We start from the raw sequence: 13,576 nt of genomic DNA, 5'->3' as shown, positions 1-13,576 counted from the left end.
CTTTCCACAGGGCAGGGAACCCTGACTGCTCTTCAGACTCGAGAGGGAGGGGGAGAGGAGGGGGGGAGGTTAGGAGGGGGGGGAGTTAGGGGGGGAGAGTGGGAGGAGTGGGAGGCTGGGAGGAGGCGGAAAATTTTTTTTTCTTTCTTAATAAAAAAAAAAAAAAAGAAAAAGAAAAATGGGGGTAGACTCATGTGTGCCTTGAGCAACATCAATCAAACGTGCAGCCAAGTTTTGATTACAGGCTCTTTATTTCTGGCAGGAGTGTAAGAAGGAGAAAAGGCACAGCTGGGGTTTCGACAGTAGGTGGGTACCACACGCTCTGGAAATTGGGAAAAGGTACCTTTTAACTTGGAAATTGTGGTGATTTGTCTGGGGAAGTTAGAAAGAAAATAAATACAAACCTTAGCCTAACCCCAGCTCCTCATGATGTCATTACAAAGTAAGGGATAGAGAGCAAGATCACCCAGCTAACAACCCTTGCCAAAAAGCTGGATGCTCAGCCGAGACCAGATGGGAGGGCTGCAGGCTTCTTAGGTGAATGTTCTTCCTCTCCTTTTCTTGTATTTATGACTTACTTTTACTAGCATGGGAAGGAGAAGAAAGTGTAGGCATTTGCCAGCCTCATTGTATTTTAAAAAAATACAGGCAGGATTTTAAAATACAGAGTCAGACTGAGCGATCTAGTTCAATGATAGAGTTCGTGTTTGACATACAGAAGGCTCTGTGTTTGATCCAAAGTACTACAGAAAAAAGGGGAGGGGAGCGGAAGCAAGAGGGAGAATAGGGAGAGAAGGAAGGTACTGCCCTCAGCCAGTTCCAGGAAATTTAGTTCAGATAGTCAGGTAATCTAGGTTTTCAAAAGAACTCTTACTTGATTGTGATAAGTTTTTTTACAAATTTCATTGGAAACCCATTTGTCTAATGGTTGGGGTGTTGTCTTAGAGCTTGAAAACTTCAAAATCTACTCTGTCTTTAGCTGGTAACTCTCTTACTCTATGGACATCAGGAAGGTCACCTACTTGGTCACTACTGTTAGTTTCCTATAAAAGACAACGCCTTTACCTTCCTTTACCCAGTGGCATACTACAGAGAGGAGATAGATGTGAGCAGAGGATGTTATACAGAAAGAAGTGGAAGGAGGTTTCCAGGAAGTCTTGGATCCTGTCTTGACAAGGACCTGTCTGCATGATTTGGTTCAGTGCTTACAGCTATCATTCCTTGAAACGCAAATCCCTTCCTACCATGACTTCAGAGTTTCTTGGCTCCTGGTTTGCACACATTGCCTGAAGGAAGCAGACCATTAGGAGTAATGCCTCCACCCGCCCCCCCCCCCAGAATAATCCTATTAGGGTGAGAGGCCAGGATGCGATATCCCCACGTCAGAAGACACACAGAAGCAGTGATCCAGATCATGTCACAGAGGTGCTGTGGTCTTGGGGGTTGCAGTAACAGTACGATAGACTGAGTGTCTCAGCTAACCGGCATTCATGCCTCGCAGTTCTTGATGACAGAATTGGCAGATGTCTTCTCTGAAGGCAGGTTTCCCTGTGTGCAAATGCTCTCCTTTCTGCTGTGTCCTCATAGGGAAGAATGCAGACAAGGCAGGGAAGCGTTTGTGCCCCTTTGTCTAAGGGCACTAGTCCCGTCATGAGGGTGCCATCTTATGCCTTCATTATCCCTCCAATGCCCTCCTTCCTAGTGTAATCACACCGAGGATTAAAGTTTTGACATAGACTGGGGAGCTGGAGAAAGAACAATCATTTTGGTACAATAGTAACTGAATAAAGCAGACTAGGAGGAATGTTTTAAGTTTCAGCCCCCCTCAGACAGGCCTTAGAAAGAAGCCAAGTTTTATGGAGCTAGAACTAATCCAAGGAATTCTTATTTTCTGATATAATCATGGTGTCTTTGGAATGTAACAAAACAGCCAGAAGGGCCTCATGGCACACAAGCTCCATACCATGACGCTGAAGACTCAGGCCATTAACTGTGAATCCACATGTAAGCGTGATCACCAGTTCGAAGCATCTCACACCACTGGGCCACGGGGAACCTGGTGAATGCTTTGGAGGTGGTCTGAAGGTGGGGTCTTAACAGTATCATCTGATGTAGAGGTACAGGACCTGAAAAACAAACAAACAGAAAACCTGGAGATGGCTGCAGTAATGGTTCACTTGTGTGGTCTATTTGATTGGATTAAGAAGCACATAGAGCATTAATGAGGCACAGCTTTGCATATATCTCTGAGTATTTTCAGAGAAATTTAACTGAGGAAAAGCTTGAAGGAAAGACGCTCCTCAAATGTGTATGGCACCATGCCCCAGGATGGAGACTAGGATGAATAAAAAGAGGAAAAGGGAAAAGTCAGCAGAGAGCCAGTATTCCCCTTTCTCGGCTTCCTGATCTTTGGCAATATATGCACCATGGGCAGTCTTGGTCCTATGCCTACACCTTCTCTGCCATGGCAGACTATACTCTGCTGGACTCAGAATCTTCCTCCTTTTAGTTGCTCTCTGTCAGGTGCTTGTTCACAGCCATGAGAAAACGAACTAACACAGCTATGTAAAATCATCTGCTTTCCAAAGGAAAAAAAAAGCACAAGGAAGGAGAACTCATGAAACTGGGAGAAGTGTAGGAAAGGACTGTTATGAATGGACCCCGGTTGCCTAGGAAACGACGATGCTCCCGGCCTCCCCTTCATGCTTGCCCAGTCCAGGGACTGTACTCTCAACTGTGTTTCTTCTCTTGCTACCACATATCAGTCCTCATCTCTTCCTGTTGCCTGTTTGCAGCCCAGGTCCTGTCATAGTGTGTGGGTACAACCCCAAATACCCGAACCCACTCTTCCCCATGCAAGTTTAATCTGTCTACTCTCACCTCTGAGGTTATTAAACTGGCAAGGAAATGCATGAACTTGACATTCTTGAATGATTCCTCACTCCGGGCAAGGAAAGGGGAGACTGTTTCCATGGTTAAACTATTTCAAACCAATTCAGAGAAAAAGAAAAATACCACATGAAGTAAAAATATTATCATCCCGGCCAAGCAAGGGTTTTCCTTTGCAACCATGCTGACAGGCAAGGGTTGTACAGCTTTGCCTCCCTCTTGGTATCAGTGGTGTTTCTGGCTCTCTCCATTTGGGAAATGTCAGTTCAGCAGAGCTATAGGAAGGGTCTCAAATGTGGAAGCGGAAGAGTTCCCCGGGAGAGTTTAAAATCTGCAGAGTAAAGAAAGAGTCAATACTGAATTTAAGGGAGATTTCAAAGGAGCCTCATTACAGGAAAATGAGCTTCAAACCCTTTGCTAGAAAACAATTTTGGAAGCCATCTTTAAGTATCATCTTTGTGGGGAGGATGTACTAAATAATACATAGCCTGCTCTTTCATTAGCATAGAGGTTCACAATTGACACCACTAACCTATGATGGTGAGATCCTTGTGCAAAACACAGCCTTCTAAGGAGATAGTATTAAAAATATGTTATTCAAATTGTTTGAAAGCAAGTGCATCTGGTGGTGTAAGATCCTGGGGAAAGGACTTAACATCACGGTATGTTCTTCTTTCTCTATAGTTGAGATAAAAGCAGAGTTTTATTCTTAGAGCTATGATGAGTCTATTGATTTGTTTGTTTAGGAGTCTTGCAATGTACCTGATGTTGTTCATTGCAAATCAGTGGTTTAAAAATAAAGTATTTATTTTCTTAGTTCCAAATATAGGCTAAATACTGCATCCTAAAAATTGAAAACAAGAAATGAAACAGCTGGTGCCTTCTGCAAACTTCCAACCCTGTGGAAAAACCTGACTTCTGCATATACCAGGGTGGTCTATGTTTTCTCTGGTAGAAAATGGAAGAACATTACAAGCACAGAGAAGGCATTTTATGATGGTTAAAAGCATATATGGGATGATGCACATATCTTAAGTGTTAAAATGATATCATGACACTAGAAAACATCATTTTAATGTTCTGCGCTTGTAGCATAAGCCTGTAAGCCCAGGCAGTTGGGAAATGTTGGTAAGAGGATCCATTAGTTTAGGGTCACCCTCAGATGCTAAGAGTCCAGCTTGGATTACATGAGACCCTGCCTCAAAACATACTTGAACGCACGCACACACACACACACACACACATACACACACATACACACACACACTCACACAAGAAAGCAAGCAGCTTAAAACCACCAGCTACATGGTAGAGAGAGCCAGTGGTCAAAGGATTATTTATATTTTCAATGACAAGCTTATCTGTAACTGCGAGTTTTGTGAATCAGAAGTAGGTATGCGAAAACAGCCAAACTGGAAAGCACCTCCTGGCTGCAATGAGTCAGCGGGGAGTGTAACGGACTCGGCAGTACCAAGAACTCTGGTGTTTTCGTTCCTGTCCCTCTCAAGCACAGTCTCTGCTCAGGGGCCATGTCTGGACATGAGATGGAGGGCCGGTTCTTCCAGGACCGTACTGAGTCACATCAGCTCACAGATCTGATGAAAGCTATGAACATATTCCAAGAAAAATGAACTTGTAAACAAACAAAGCAGCCATAGTGATGTCAGTGGAGAGACTGTCCTTTGAAGGTCAGGTGGACCTCTGTTCTAGACAAATACATTGCTGGACTCTTTCTCCTCAAAGAGGTAATGACAATGAACATTACCAATTTCCATAACTATATCACCACAGAACAGGTGATCTTCACGTTATATTCGATGCGTCCTGAGTGTCTGACAACTCTGCTGTACTCTAACTATACGGCATCTCTCTCTGAGCTCAGATGTGAGACTGTGCCCATCAACAGTCTAGTTGCTATGCTATTTATCAGCTCTCCTGGGAGGAGAAAGTCAAATGTGAAAGACCTCCCACCACTGTCAGTCCATAAACACCACTAGTTTTGGCTTAATGAGCCACAGTGGGACATTTGGCTAAATAGAACCAATTGCCCTGCCCTTTTTTCTTTCCAATGTGTGTGTGTGTGTGTGTGTGTGTGTGTGTGTGTGTGTGTGTGTGTGTGTGTGTGTGTGTGATGTGTGGTCCCATTCATATGACATGGCATGTGTGGGGGGTCACAGGACAACTTTGGAATGCATTTCTCTCCTTCCAGCATGTAGATTCCAGGGATTCAACTCAGGCTTGGCAACTTTACCTGCTGAGCACGTCACTGTTCCCCTATGCTAATATTTATCATATCTTTCTGAGGCTCCAGTCTTCTCTGATGGGCTGTTTGGTTTCATGTCTCATTAGTAAGTTCCTGAAGATACAATGCCTGGACGATGGAACCTGGGAACAGAGGAGCTGCAGCCCAGTGGTGTGCGAACCTCCTTCTCCTGTGTTTGAAGGCATGTATGAATGTACCGATGGCTTCAAACTGGACAGTCAGTGTGTGCTCAACTGCAACCAGGGAACGGAAAGGGTAAGGAAGACTCTATGAACCTCATTATGATGGGACTCTGCTTTCTTCTCCATGATCATGACCATGACATGAATACTGGGAAGAAGTGAGCTGAAAGAAACGCAGCTGGCAGGTCCTTAAGCAGATGGGTTCTAATGAGAGGCACCGATATTATTCCATAGACAGTTCTGAAGAGAACTGGTGTTTTGGAGCATTCCCTTCCAAATTCAGTTCTCTTTGGGATAAGGAGAGGCACCAGTGAGTAGGGTACCAGGGCTCTTTTCATGCCAGTCTAGGATGCAGATTTGGCAATGCAGTCAACTCTCATGAGTGCACTGACCTAATGAATAGGAATGCAGGAGTCGTGAACCTCTTTTATAGTAGAACAGAGCCCAAACAAAAACATGAATTATTCAGCAAAGCTTATTAAAGTGCTGTTTGACTAGTCCCCTCCCTAGGATTCTGGCACAAGTCTGAACTAAAAACCACAGTCTTATCATGATTGTGTGACTAAACTCAAGCTTTGTTGGAGACACTTTTTCAAGTATTCCAGACACGAGACAGGAAGTCAAGTAGACTTTGGAGACAAAGATCAATGGCCTTCCCTGCTCCCTTGGCGTAACTTGAACTTAGCGTCCAGTATTCAATGTAATATTGCAGAACTGATGTGAAAGGAATGGACCACAAAATGAGATCCGAAGACATTAGACATGCCTGTGTGAACTGACTAGTTAAGAAAGCACAGAGTTTGCCCGACAAAGGCAGAGTTATTGATAAATCTCTAGTTCTCCCCTTGGGGTTTATAGCTATTAATTTTCTCTTTGTTCCATCCAGGTAGAGTATACATTGATTGGTGGTGTTGGTGGGGGGCGGTGAGCCAAGAGGTATACCAGGCAGCAGACATGTGGAGAAGAGGAACAACTTCAAGCAGGGTGAAAGCAGCAATAATATGTGTGTTTCAGTAGAGAGGAAAAAAAACAAACCTTCAGGAAAATTGTTAATTGCTTTCACTATACAAAACCCGTCTGGGAATTTGCCACAGGCGACATTGGTGTGATAATATGTACAAATCTTGGTAAAAGCCACAGCATCTGTGGGACTTTTCTCAAAACAGATCAGAATATACGTCTCTGGTCAGTTTATTGTATCCTCATTGCTGAAGGAGAATATAATGGTAATAAGTTTCACGAATGGAGAAGTTATTCATGATTCCTTCACGTGGCAACAGCAAGACATTGTCTTGGGTTGAACTGTTAGTTCTTCATTCTTTCCTCCAGTCCTTCCTTTTCTCCTCTTCTTCCTCCTCCTCCTTCTTTTGCCATTTTTTTACTCAACTTATTGCTTTAATCCTCGTTTAGCCCAAGATCCAGAGTTAAAGGATATTGTCACTAACCAGACCACTTTCCCCCTTCTTACCATGAAATTATCAAAATAACAATAGTGGTGTTTCTTATCGTTGATGTTCTAGACTCCCATCCTCTGCACTAAAGAGGGGCTGTGGACCCAGGAATTTCAGTTGTGTGAAAACCTGCAAGGGGAATGCCCGCCACCCCCTTCCGAGCTGAATTCTGTGGAATACAAGTGTGGACAGGGATATGGGATCGGTAAGCACAGGACATCTGCTCATGTTGCCTACTTTGCTTTGAGACTAAGCATGTAGCTGCGGCTGGATCTGTAGCCCTGAAAGGAATGATCAGCTGCATCCCACCCCATGGTGCTGGGCTCCTATATTACCTGTTGGTGTGGGCAGGATTACTTGAGGTGGCACCACTCACGTCTTTCCTCAGTCTTTCTCTACACAGGACTGGGTTCCATAGCCTGTGGGCAAGTACTTAAGTAATTGCAGTTAAGTTGTTTGGGGCCAGAGCCACTTGGAGTACGGTTGAGCCAACTTTGTCTAAACTGGCCCTACACATCACAGAAAAGATTTGTAATGTGAAACCTTATAAGATTGTATCTAAATTCTGAATTACATAGACCTGAAAATTTCTTGGGAGAGTCTAACCCGTGTGATATAAATGTGCGTAATATGAATTAATTGGAAACCCAGTCATTTCTGAATTGATTCTTCACTGTGTTCTAAGTATTATTTGTATTTTAATGTCTTCTGTTGATCATAGTACACAAAAAGCTGGATTATCAGGGATCTCAGATGTCTACGCAGTGGTGTTTCATAAGCAGATTCTCACCCTCAAAACTTCTGATTTTTATCTATTTTATTATACATATATGTTGGCTCCTAAAAATAATGTATTGTTTACCTAAAGACACAGACAATAAGAAATAAAAAGGAAGTTAGAGACTACTTACATTGTAGGAAAGAAATGAGTTTCATTTGAGTAGGTTTTGAGGAAGAGGCATTTGGATCTGCCATGTAAGCAAACAGAACAAGATTTTTCTTTGAGAGACCAAAGTCTCTGCTTCTTCTTTTGGCTGTTTCCTCCCTTACTCAAATAAGTTTCTTGGTTGTGTATGTAATGATCTTCAGCATGCCAACTGGCAGAATAGGATAAGCCCTGGGGTAATATAATAACCTCTGCACCGTTTCCTCCTTGTATTGAAGCTACAAGGTAACAGGAGCTATCAATATAAGCCATTGGGAGATCAGAATGATATTAAATATACTTACAAGGCATCTGTCACTCAATACAGAGTTTGACTAGCTGGAGCTCTGATTTGGGGATGTGGCAATCTGCTAAACCAGAAATCAATCTTTTAATTGTTGGATGACTCAGAGATGTATCAGTTCCTGAGGAAAGAATATAGTGGACCAGGCAGAGGAGGTGGCACATGGAGAAAGGAGAGAGCTAGTTTGTCACACTGGCTCTTTATGACCTTATGTAACAGTCCCCTACAAGTACACCAGGGGCTGAAGTCAGCCCTGCTTATAACTACTATGATGTTATAATCGATAGTATAGACTTCTTTCATGTAGACTAAGCAAGCACTGAAAACGAGTGTGGTCTGGGAGGTCCATGGCTCGGCTATACACTTCCATTCCTTCAGGTGCAGTGTGTTCTCCATCATGCGTCATCCCCCCTAGTGATCCTGTGCTGCTGCCGGAGAACGTGACTACTGACACTTTGGAGCACTGGATGGAACCTGTCAAAGTCCAGGTGAGGGAAGGGTCAGTTTTGTGCATTGTGAGTGCAGAGGCTGCCAACCAAGACTCAACTGGCAGAACATTAGATGTTCTCCAAATATCCTGCTATCAAACATCCCTGCGAATGATTCCCATAATCAAGGACAAACTATGAGATAAGAAAGGAAGAAAAGTGACGGGGGGGGGAATCCATTTAAAAGGGAAGCTAGAAATAAGGCTCAGAGGAAGCAATGAGGAAGAAAGTGAATAATGAAAACGACAGAAAACGTGAGGATAAACTGGGGGACATACAATGGTAAGAGGAGGAAGGAGGAAGACTATATTAGAAAAGGTCCAAGTAAATCTACACTTGGAGAGAAGGCGGGTAGCAGACAGGATGAGAAATGGATCCAGTTTCCCCTCTCCCCCTTTTTTCTAAACCCTGAAATCTTTCCCCTGGGTCCTTTTCATAGTCATCAGCAAAATCTGTTCTACCTTTGACCTCTTCTCTGGGAACCCCATTTGCTCTCTCTCACACTTGAAAACTGGTCCTCCCTGACATCACAGCCTTCCAGAAGGCTAGACAGTGTCTTTCTCTTACTGCTCATGTCTTAGTGTCTGTGTTGAGGGATGACTGTCCTCCTCTCTCAGAGCCTCTTCCAAACTGTTTTTCCTCCCAAGAACCTACCACACTTGAGACTAATGTCAACAGAATAAAAGCTTCACCATCTTCATGGCCACTGTCCTCTGAGCCTTAAGTTGTACATTCCTCCTAGTTTTAAGCATTGTAGCTCCCAGGACATAGGTCCTCCACATAACATCCCCATTAGAATTTTGTATACATATTTCTGCAATTGAAATAAACTGAGAGGTAATATCTCTTTAGTCCATTGTTTAATATCTAGTTTCTCAAAGTGGTATCTAGGAAATGCTAAGTGTTCGGTTGCTATTTGTGAAAATGAACAAAAGAAATGAAAACAAAAGTCTGGACTAAATTGGCAAATATTTTGCTATGAGTTGTAGTTTCTCAGAATAAAGGTGGAATGGGATATGCCTGCTTTAGAATCTTCAATTAAATCCTTGAAAGCCACTTGCTGAAAGTTTGCTAAGGCGTGTGTTCTGAATCTATACATTTTGTTCATAAATTGTTTTTGTTTTGTTTTTTTTTTTGCTTTGGGGGTTTTATTGTTTGTTGTTGTTGTTGTTTTGATTTTTGGAGACAGAGTTTCTCTGTGTGGCTTTGGAGCCTGCCCTGGAACTCACACTATTGACCAGGTTGTCTTTGAACTCACAGAGATCCACCTGCCTCTGCTTCCCAAGTGCTGGGATTAAAGGTGTACCCCACCACCAGGCCATAAATTTTTCTTAAGTTTTTTCTTTTCCTCACTGGCTTGAGCCCCAAATGTGATATTTACTGTTAATTAGTAGATTGCTACTTGGTTTTGATTTTGTTTTCTTGTGAAAGATGCTGATTTGGCATTCAGAAACACTGTATAATGCAGAGTGAGGAATGGTTTGGTTTATGGCAGAAGTTCTTTGGGAATGCTTGAGAGGCAGCAACTGTTTGGTGTCATTGTCTTCCAGAAGACAACCAGGAAAACTATTACAGAGACAAACTCATTCCAGAGTAGAGAACCATCTGCTCTCTCTTGATGAAGCATCCCTTTCCTCCTCTGTCCTTTAGGGGGGCCATTACTTACTTAGAGAGGTCCTAATGCATTTTGTCCATGTTTGGGTGCCTGATGCCCTGTTCAGTATCTGGTGCTCTTAAGCATCTTAAGAGCATTGAGTAAAGAATTGTTAGAATACCACTTTCTAGTTGAGAAACAAATATTTTCTCCGCACACAAGCCAAATATGAGCAGCTTCTTTTTTTATTTTTATTTTAAATTTATTTATTTATTAAGGATTTCTGCCTCCTCCCCGCCACTGCCTCCCATTTCCCTCCCCCTCCCCCGATCAAGTCCCCTTCCCTCATCAGCTTGAAGAGCAATCAGGGTTCCCTGACCTGTGGGAAGTCCAAGGACTGCCCACCTCCATCCCGGTTTAGTAAGTTGAGCATTCAAACTGCCTAGGCTCCCACAAAGCCAGTATGTGCAGTAGGATCAAAAACCCATTGCCATTGTTCTTGAGTTCTCAGTAGTCCTCATTGTCCGCTATGTAAGTCCGGTTTTATCCCATGCTTTTTCAGACCCAGGCTAGCTGGTCTTGGTGAATTCCCGAAAGACCATCCCCATTGTCTCAGTGTGTGGGTGTACCCCTCGCGGTCCTGAGTTCCTTGCTCATGCTCCCCCTCCTTCTGCTCCTGATTTGGACCTTGAGATTTCTGTCCGGTGCTCCAATGTGGGTCTCTGTCTCCTTTCATCGCCTGATGAAGGTTAATATTCAGGAGGATGCCTATATGTTTGTCTTTGGATTCACCTTCAAATTAGCTTCTCTAGGATCGTGAATTATAAGCTCACTGTCCTTTATTTATGGCTAGAAACCAAATATGAGTGAGTACATCCCATGTTCCTCTTTTTGGGTCTGGCTTACCACACTCAGGATAGTGTTTTCTATTTTCATCCATTTGTACGCAAACTTCAAGAATTCCTTGTTTTTTACTGCTGAGTAATACTCTAATATGTATATATTCCATACTTTCTTCATCCATTCTTCCATTGAAGGGCATCTAGGTTGTTTCCAGGTTCTGGCTATTACAAACAATGCTGCTATGAACATAGTTGAGCATATCCTTTTGTTGTATGATAGGGCCTCTCTTGGGTATATTCCCAAGAGTGGTATTGCTGGGTCCAGGGGTAGGTTGATCCCGAATTTCCTGAGGAACCGCCACACTGCTTTCCAAAGTGGTTGCACGAGTTTGCATTCCCACCAGCAATGGATGAGTGTACCCCTTTCTCCACACCCTCTCCAGCATAGGCTATCATTGGTGTTTTTCATTTTAGCCATTCTGACAGGTGTGAGATGGTATCTTAAAGTTGTCTTGATTTGCATTTCCCTGATCGCTAAGGAAGTTGAGCATGACCTTAAGTGTCTTTTGGCCATTTGAAGTTCTTCCGTTGAGAATTCTCTGTTTAGCTCAATGCCCCATTTTATAATGGGTTGATTAGCCTTTTACGGTCTAATTTCTTGAGTTCTTTATATATTTTGGAGATCAGACCTTTGTCAGTTGCGGGGTTAGTGAAGATCTCCCAGTAAGTGGGTTGCCTTTTTATCTTAGTGACAGTGTCCTTTGCTTTACAGAAGCTTCTCAGTCTCAGGAGGTCCCATTTATTCAATGAGGCCCTTAATGTCTGTGCTGCTGGGGTTATACGTAGGAAGTGGTCTCCTGTGCCCATGTGTTGTAGAGTACTTCCCACTTTCTCTTCTATCAGGTTCAGTGTGTTCAGACTGATATTGAGCTCTTTAATCCATTTGGACTTGAGTTTTGTGCATGGTGATAGATATGGATCTATTTTCATTCTTCTACATATTGACATCCAGTTTTGCCAGCACAATTTGTTGAATATGCTCCCTTTTTTCCATTGTATACTTTTAGCTCCTTTATCGAAAATCAGGTGTTCATAGGTTTGTGGGTTAAAGTCAGGGTCTTCTATTCGATTCCATTGGTCGACTTCTCTGTTTTTATGTATTGGCTAGCTCTTACATATTGATCTACCCCATTTCTAATAATCTGTGTAGCCCACAAGGTGGCTTACCAGGGAAGATCTTAACCTGTGTCTGTCTGGAGTAGGAGAATCATGGTGACTGCCTGACTCAGCTTCTTTCTCCCAGTATTCTGTTCTGTCTACTCCGTCTACCTAATTTTCTGTCCTATCAGGCCAAGCAGTTTTCTTTATTAGTTAACCAATGAAAGCAATAGATAAGATACAAGACCCACCTCCATCAGTACACAAGTTATTTATATGTGATATTTAAGCAACAGTGAAACCTGCAGTCTAGGCATTAAAAATATAGTTTTTAAAGATTTGATTTGCATTCATGTGTATATATGTATGCTAGGTGTGTAAGAGTGCATACAGGGCCTGGAGGACAACATTGGGTCCCCTGGAACTAGACTTTTGTGTGGTTGTGATCTGTCAGGTGTGGGTGCTTGGAACTGAGTGCTGGTTCTCTGTAAGATCAGAAAACATTCTTAACTGCTGAGCTGTCCAGACCTGAAAATGTTTTTGTTTCTCGTAAAGCTGAACTCACTCACCTGAATTCTGCTAGTCACCAGAACAATGGTCTCAGACAATCTGCTCATTGTTCTGGGTTTCTAATTCTTCAAGTAAATGATGATCATTGACATCTCCATGGGTTATCTCAGAATCAGAGGAGAACCATATGAAGACAGTTTAAACTGATTGGTCCCTAATAGTCTTTCTCAATCAGTTGCCAAGCAAGAAAGCTTCATTTGCTTGTGCCCACTCCTTATCATCTGTTGTGACACTTTTCTGCTCTTTATGATTAGGGGATATGTGTCCCATCACAGTGTTCTTGGACACAGATGCAGTAACGGAAATCTTGAGATGGGCATCATGATGCTGTGGAAAACAAATAATTGCAGCATAAATATTAGAAGTTCAAGAACACCTATTTTGAGTATAGTTCAATTGTTTGATAAATAATTCTCATCTCTGTAATGAAAATCTCTGTTGTCTATCATATTTCAAATCATTTTGCATCCAATGATACCACAAAGTGAAGAACTAAATGATATCCTTCTAAATCCTGCTTCAAATGACTTCATTCTTTGTAACAAGAGTGATAGCTTATATTTGAATAATACCTTGTTTCCAAACTCCTGTGTATGTCCACTACTACCATCACTACTATTACTATTACTATACACACAAATATATATACATATATATGATTCAGGTTATATATATATATATATATATATGTAACTATATATGTGTAATTATGTATATAAATATGTTTTCTCTATATAATCTGAATCTCATCACAAATTAATAAGCTTAGAAATACTTTATTATCTCTACTTTACTTATACATAGGCATTGCTCGATAACATATCCAAAATTCCACAGTTGTCAAGAAGTCAAGTGAAGAAAATGTCTAAGCAATCTTCTTGTTCTTGTTCTTGTTCTTGTTCTTGTTCTT

The 13,576-nt window shown here is 42.2% G+C and overlaps 1 protein-coding gene across 1 annotated transcript in view; it reads left to right on the top strand.

Annotated features, from left to right (window-relative positions):
- Positions 1–13,576, top strand: part of Pappa2 (pappalysin 2) — a 246,201-nt gene that overhangs the window by 188,075 nt on the left and 44,550 nt on the right. The window contains exons 17-19 of the mRNA XM_005363933.2: positions 5,239–5,407; positions 6,855–6,990; positions 8,393–8,502. Coding sequence (XP_005363990.1) covers positions 5,239–5,407; positions 6,855–6,990; positions 8,393–8,502 — 415 coding nt within the window. The remainder of the gene's footprint in view (positions 1–5,238; positions 5,408–6,854; positions 6,991–8,392; positions 8,503–13,576) is intronic.

The sequence above is a fragment of the Microtus ochrogaster genome, assembly GCF_000317375.1.
Source record: "Microtus ochrogaster isolate Prairie Vole_2 chromosome 6 unlocalized genomic scaffold, MicOch1.0 chr6_random_2, whole genome shotgun sequence".
In the NCBI taxonomy this organism is placed as follows: domain Eukaryota; kingdom Metazoa; phylum Chordata; class Mammalia; order Rodentia; family Cricetidae; genus Microtus; species Microtus ochrogaster.
This window is presented reverse-complemented; position numbering and strand designations above follow the sequence as displayed.